Source organism: Centruroides sculpturatus, unplaced genomic scaffold, assembly GCF_000671375.1.
Source record: "Centruroides sculpturatus isolate CEXI.00-Female unplaced genomic scaffold, Cexi_2.0 scaffold342, whole genome shotgun sequence".
In the NCBI taxonomy this organism is placed as follows: Eukaryota; Metazoa; Arthropoda; class Arachnida; order Scorpiones; family Buthidae; genus Centruroides; species Centruroides sculpturatus.
The window spans coordinates 576,683-584,518 of record NW_019384666.1 but is presented as its reverse complement, the minus strand read 5'-3'; the positions used below and the strand labels follow the sequence as shown (position 1 = coordinate 584,518).

At 30.0% G+C, this 7,836-nt stretch overlaps 1 protein-coding gene across 1 annotated transcript in view; it reads right to left on the bottom strand.

Annotated features, from left to right (window-relative positions):
- The window catches only part of LOC111626662 (putative RNA-binding protein EEED8.10), a 57,011-nt gene extending 49,397 nt beyond the window's left edge, over positions 1–7,614 (bottom strand). The window contains exons 1-2 of the mRNA XM_023370121.1: positions 6,863–7,614; positions 142–236 (exon numbers count right to left, since the gene is read on the bottom strand). Of these exons, the coding sequence (XP_023225889.1) occupies positions 142–236; positions 6,863–7,288 (521 nt within the window). The 5' untranslated portion in view covers positions 7,289–7,614. The remainder of the gene's footprint in view (positions 1–141; positions 237–6,862) is intronic.
- Positions 7,615–7,836: the final 222 nt, after the last annotated feature.

Genomic DNA, 7,836 nt, shown 5'->3' with positions numbered 1-7,836 from the left:
ATCTTAGCTTTACATAGGGTAATTGTTTAAGTGATTAGAAACAAGTAAAAGGAAAAGAGAAAATGTCACATTAAATAGATATACAGTAGAGCGTCGAATTTCCGAATCTAACATAGAATAATAATCAATATTAAAGGTTACCCTCTGGGTCTCCTACGTATATGATCTTGTACAATGACACAGTCTGTCACTTTTCCAAACTGAGAAAAATATTCTTTTAATTGTTTTCGAGTTACCTATAATGTCAATGAGAAAAACACACATTAATAAATTGTTTATGATAGATTAATAGTTTCATCTAATAACATAGACCCACTTCATACAGGATGTTCGGAAGTCACTGTGCACTTATATATTTATTAACACACATTTCAATATAGAATACAGGAGGTATGAATGACAATTATAAACAATGTTGAAAGTGACCTCTGTTAGCATCAATACAGGCTTGGTTCATTCTTATTTTGTTTCTAAACACCGCTAGCAGTTGCTTGCTTGAAAGATAAGTGAATGTTGTTATTGCTGCTTACAAGTCTTCTAGCATGTATAAATGATCTCAATACACTGCAGATTTTGCTGCTCCCCATAGATAAAAGTCTGGTGGATTTAGATTTGGTGAGCGTGGGCTATACGTCTTTCAAAATAATGCAAAAATATGATTAGAAAGAAGCACAGTGATTTTCTGAACACTCTGTATATACAAAATATCAATGTAACATTTCAATGAATATATATATATATATATATATACACAGTGGAACCTCAGTATACGACCTTAATCCGTTCCTGGTGTTTGGACTTATACCGAATAGGACGTATACCAAACCAACCTTTTCCATAAGAAGTAATGTAAAAATGATTAATCCGTTCTCATGTAAAAAAAAGAGCTGGCTTTAAACACCTCGCTTTCCTCGCTAGTTTCTGCTTGATTTTTCATGAGATCAGCATGTATCCTTTTAACTTTCTCGCAAATAATTTCTTCCGATACGCTGTCGCCGGCACACTGTTTTTCAGTTATCCAAAGCAAANGTTGCACAATATTTAAAATATGCCCGTCAAAAATTGACATTTAATTCGATTCCAACCGCAGATAGTTGATCTTAGGATTACATTGTCTAGTTTTCGTTTGTCTAATTTCTGAGGAAATGTTTTTTCCCCTCTCTATTAAATTTAATATTTCCTTTTATGGACATAAAAATTTATATTTTATAATATTAACAAATTTTGTGATTTTTAGATTTTAGTGTGGTTCCAGGACATTTCCAGGACCTCATAATGCTACTTATCTTATCATTCTTTTGATTTCAGACTTGTAAGTGATGAACTGATGGGTTATTTGTAACATACAAATAGTGTGAATGTGATGATGTAAATTCCACTGTACAGAATCATTTTACCGCAACCATAACAGATTAATTGTTACCAGCCATAGTAAATTAACTGTACAAACAATATAACAATACAAACTTAAATTTTGCTATCTTATGGTATTCTTATATAAATTTAAGTACAAAAACTAAAATTTTAAAGAGTATGTTTTAAATGTGACATATTGTGTTAAAAAGCATCTGATACTAATTAATGATAAATGTGAAATATGACATCGCAAGGATTATTCTCCTTCATTTCCTCTTGTAACATTGTGTTACATTCTGAATTGCCATCTTCCCCATGAGGCTTGATATCATTTATGGACAGCCTCATATATATTGTGTGTGTTTATGTAATTTTCCTGTTTATTTGTTATCTATCATTTAGTTGTGTTTCTATTCTCCTATGCTAAGCAGGATTATGATTTGTCTGTATTTTTATACATATCTGTGTTCGTCATTTTAGGCAATAGCAGATCAGTATAAAAAAAATGTATTTGCATCTTAGTGTTGTATCTGATTGAATGTAATTTGATAATGTGTAATAGTATAAGATTTATCTAGTTATTTTATGTATTTAATATTCATGGTCAAATATATACACTAAATTTGGATCATAGTTCTGATTGATTCTTTACATATTCCTCACAATTGTTGAGGGCATATAATAACCATATCTGCTTTTACCATCAGTAGCTTAGGGAGTTTGAAGTAGATTTTTCAATAATGAATCTCTGCATAACCTTTGAGCTCAGATTTAGTGACTTGAGCAATGATGTTAAATTGTTACACTCTTTATTTTCCCTTCACACATGGATATGATTTTATATCTATAGCCAGATGTTTGCAGTTCATCCATTCTCAGGAGCTTTGGAAATGAGAGCTGAGTAGCCCATAGCCCACCTAATTTTTTTCTGCTAAAAATCAAAGAAGTTTAAAATGTAAATAAGAAATATGTGTGTATATATATATATATATATATATATTGAATTTCTTCTCCCATATAAATAGATTTGGAAACTGATAATCAAACTTATATGAATTAGAATAGAAATAATTTTACATTGTTGACTTACTAACATACTACATACTAAATTATTGTATTCTTATTAATTAATTGTAATCACTGTACAGATTCTACTAACTATACTAACTGTACAGTTAAGTCCTATACAAAATTTGGCTTTACATCTCTGGCTAATTAAATATCAAGCATTGAATACTATTTTTATGACTGATTATTATTATTATTCTAATGACTGACAGAGAATATTTTAAGTGTCTAAAACATTCTTGATAGCATATGTATGTAGTTTTTTAATGATAACTTAAATCTTTAATCTAAATTGAAATATCTGACAAGTCAAGACTTCTGGAATGATAAAATAATATTTTGAGATGCCAAATTGAGAAAGTTTAACATGATACTTTGAAAAAAGTAGAGTCTTTGACATATAAAGGGAAAACCAGCATATGCTTCAAATTCCATAAACAGCAATAACAAATGCATTAGGCCAAATCTAGACAATATCTTACAAGGTTTAACAGACAAACAAAAAGTTTTTCCAATGAAAAATGGTCCTCTGAATGAAATGCCATAGTGATAAGAAGATTCAGCAGGTCTTTTAGGATAATGTAAGAAGTAGCCTACTTCTTACATTATCCTAGAATTACTAAATTTTTCCTGATTAAAGCTCACTAAAGTAATTGACAGGCATTGATAGATCTGATATCCCTATGCTCTTTGGCTTTGCTAATACACACAAAAGGAGTCAACAGCTGAGACCAGTAATCAATAGGGCTAAAATGCCTACTCATATCTTAGAAAGGAGAGCCCATACAAACCCCCACTCAAAAGTATGCCTCATTACCATTGTCAAATGGATAATTTTCTGGCAAGAGATAAAACTTAGTTCACAGTGAGCGCAATTTGCTAGCAAAAGGAAAAAACAGAGCGAATAACCCATCAAACAAGTCATGTTTGACCAGTTATTCGCTCTGTTTTTTGCTTTCACTAGCTAATAGCACTCAGTGTGAACTAAGCTTAAGGCACAATGAGCAGAAATGATTGTGACTTCATCATAATGCCAGGCTGCATTTTTTAATTTATTTAATTTAAAATATATGATCTAAATCTCAAATTATTAGTGTCTTGTCTCTGTATGTGTTAATTTTCCAGATAGCAACAGAATTATGCTGATCATTTATGTAACTCCATTCCAAGAAAATTTTTGAGTTGAAATGAGCAATTATTTATTGTGACATAGTCACAATGCCAGGCTACAATTTGTAATCATATTTTTAATTTATTTAATTTAAAATATATGCTCTCATAGATACCAAACAATGCCGAATTCTATTGGTCTAGACATGGCTATTTTACTAAATAAATTATGCAACCAATTAATTAAAAATTATAATTATTAAAGTTATTAAGAGATGGTGGCCAATGCCTCCCTCTAGTGCCAAATTAGTTGCATAATTTATTTAGTAATGTAGCCATGTCTAGCCTGATAGAATTCAGCATTGGTTGGTATCTAGGTTTATAGTATATCAGATTTAAAGATGTTGTTTGTTTATATATATATGCTCTCCACCTCAAATTAGTAGTGGCTTGCCCTTGTAAATCATACTTTTCCTTTAATATTTGAATTGAAATAACATGACATCAGATTTGCATCAGGTTCATATACAGTTAATCGGGGCCTACTGCCCCTAAGGTTTCCATATCTAATCTCAGATTTCATCTATCTATCATCATTTTTTGGAGATTGAGATTAAGGAAGGACAGACAGGCAACAGTGAAAATTTATAGGTCTTCAATTTTTTCAAATTGCAACCCAAAAAGTAGGCCATCAGGTAATTTTTCTTATAATAGTGAGTCTAACTTACAATAAGGCCAACAGAATGAAAATAAAGAATGTATAAGAGCAAAATCTCTTCTTGAATTTTCTACAAAGAATCAAGAGAATCCAATTCAGATCTGAACTTTACTGTGTAATCAAAAATAATCAAGAGTTATTAAGATAAATAGAAAAAATATATATATTAAAAGATTTATTTTGGGATAAAATTTACAATAATTTTATAAATAAATAGCACTTGAATTTTTCAATTTTCACAAAATTATTACAGCATGATTAATGATGAGTAAGCTTTCGTAGGTAATAAATACTGAAAGTTAAATAATATTTACAGATTACTTAGCAGCATTTAATTTATTACATAAATTACAAAATTTTAAAAAGTTTCCAAAATTTATCAAATAACATTCAAGTACAAAAATTCTATCGACTATAAAAACATTTTTCAAATGCACTTTTTATTCTGCAAACATTCCCTCTTTCTTCAACTGACGGTTTTCAAGTAATGATTTGTATGACCTTTAAAGCTAAATATCATATTGTGAAGTTATAATTCAAAAATGGCTAATCAATACTAATTGTTAATCTAATCTAAAAAAATTCAGAAATATCAAAGCAGATTTGGGCATTATGAAAATGCTTGGAATGTGAAAGGTGCTAATGATTACTCCAATAAAGTATATTTTTCATAACTACTCTGCAATGAATTCAATGTTGTAAATCAGTGGTTTCCAACCAGGGTGCTAGAAAATAGTGCTGAGCAGTAACATAACACATTTTATGTATTACTGTAAACATGAAAAGTGCAATAATTGTATTGATAAAGAAATAGGGTGTTGAAGAAAATAATTGCCAAATTGGGGATGTCACTATTATGAAAATGTTGAAAAATACTGTTCTTAGTATTCAAATAATTATATTTTTATGAATCTTATAATTAATCACTTAACCCAAATACAGTTGACATACTTATACATTATTTTTTACCATTTTAACAAACTTCTATTCTGCGATACTCTTGTAGTAACTTCTATTCAATCATGTAACAAAAAGTATGCATGAAAACTAAAAATTAATGTTATAGTTACCTAAGTACATTTAGTGACATTTTGCTAACTGTTCTCTGTTAAAGTATTGTGCTAAATCTTAATACTACCACTGCAATAAAACATTGAAATTAAATATAATATCAGAGCAAATATGTTATTGGAAATAAAAAAAATTACTGGTTTTGGAATATAAGATTCTTTATTTCCAATAAAAAATCTTACATTCCAAAACCAGCAATTCTTTTACCAGTCTTTATTGGAAATAAAAAATCTTATTTGTTTTAAAAACCTGAGGAAGACCGGGATACGATCGAAAACATTAGTTTTCCATTAAAGTGTTATTACTGGACTGTTAAGGTTCTCTAGTGTGAAGTATACATTCCAGTTATTCTGTAAGAAGTTCTCTTAAAAAAATTTTTTAATTTTTATATATTATAACTTATCATTCAAAATTTGAATATTTTAATTATGTTATCTTTCATAAGAACAGAATCCCATCATTAAAGAACTTTTTGCCTCATCTTTACATATAATAAAAATTTCCAATTATGTATCCTAAAAATCCATACAAATTTTAATAGCATTTTTTAGTAATTTCAAAAAGTTGAACATGCATAAGTGACAGCATACATTCTTTCTAGAATGATCTTGATTTCATTTATTAAAAAAGTTTATATAAATAACACTCCATCTTAAAAACGAAAGCATTAAATGAATTTGGTCAAATTCATTTATAACTTCTGATTTGATTTTATACTGAAAACTGACAAAAGTGAATGTACTGGTAACAAACACTAATTCACTAAAGAAAGGCTAGATCTGGAGCCTTCAAACAACACTCCCAAGTTTTTGTTGAAGCTTCTGTAATTGGTCCAAAAGGACACTCATGGACCTTTGTTGCCCAGACATGGCCATTGTCAATTATGCTCATGCCAGTTGCCAACTTGGACCATTATGGAATTCAATATATCTCCCATAAAGCCAATCTTCCAAACATTCTGCAACTAAGACCAATTGAGAGATTTTGGTACCAACTGAAGCAAAAAGTTTAGAAAAATGATTGAGAAGCTGGATCTGCAAAGGAGTTAGAGGACAGGATTAAGGCCAAGCTTCACCACTATAAAACTGGTTACTTCTGGAAATTTGAGACTAGAGTTAAGACCAGAGTTCAAATTGCAGTCGATTTTCAGTATCGAACATCTCATCCGAACGTTAAACAACCTATCCGTATACATAAAACATGCTATATTTTAAACAATTTTGAAATTTGCACAATTTTTAGGACACACACTCTCATGCTTAATATACATTATGAAAATAGTAAACAATTGCATAAAGCACTTGCTATTAAGTAAGCATGGCCAATTAGATAATTTGTTTTATTTAATTCACAAAAACTCTGACAATGTTTACTTAGTAGCTCAGTATCAGTTCAATGCTGAATACAGCCATAATTATTTATTTATTATATATTTTATTATAAATATTTATAATAAAATATATAATAATACTTTTTAAATTTTTTCAACTGATTTCAACTTACTAGATTCATAATAAAGATAATATTAAGGACGCATACCCTATAACTGATATTTCCAACAAACACTCTCCGACTCAGAGGTTTCTTTACATCCTCCTCGACGAAATACCGTTCCTTATTCTGCGTAATCGTGGCCGTAGAATCGCTGTTATCACTTTTGTCGTCGTCGTCGTCCGGCGACAGCGGCCACGCCGTATCCAAAGCGTTAAATCCCAGGTCGGGTTCGGACACCCTGGACTCGAACAACCGACACTTCCTCGGCGAAGGAGTTCTGCACAGTCTTTCCCTCAGAGCCGCCTCGGAGAATCTCCCGTTCTCTCTGATGGGAGTGGATACGGGAGTCGCCGGCAGGCTGGAGCGATACACGGCACCCGGCGGATTGGTACCGGGCAAACACACCACGTTCAATCCCATAAAACTTTCAGAATGGAGCTTGTATAAGTAACTGAATCTAAATCCCAACATGGCGTTCCTCTTCTCAATTTTACATTAACAACACTTTCATATTCTTATATCAACAGTCATATATGTGTACAAAATCATAAACTACGGATTTCATAACGAAAACAAATCAAAGTAATGACGAAATTTATAAGTTTTGTCCTATATCATTATTCAAACATAAACAAACTAAATAAGCTATTCTATAAATAACCAAACTTTCGAATATTTTTTGTATAAACGTTACTTCATCTTCCCACGAAGTGTTTTTTTAATTTTTGATAAACTGGAGAAGAGCTTCTCTCCGCAATATCCAGAAACATACCAGTTAGTTCAAGATTTAGAAACCAGATAGCGCTAAAGACGATATTTCTCAAATTACGATATTTTCAAAAAAAAAAAAAAATACTGATTTCTCTTCAATTAATTATTTATTTCATATTTTATACTTTAAATTTAAAATAATTTTATTACAAATAATTTTTTAATTATAAAATTATTTTTAAAATATGAAATTATTGATTAGTGTAATTTTAATATTTTAAGAAACAAATTATTATTACTAATCTTAT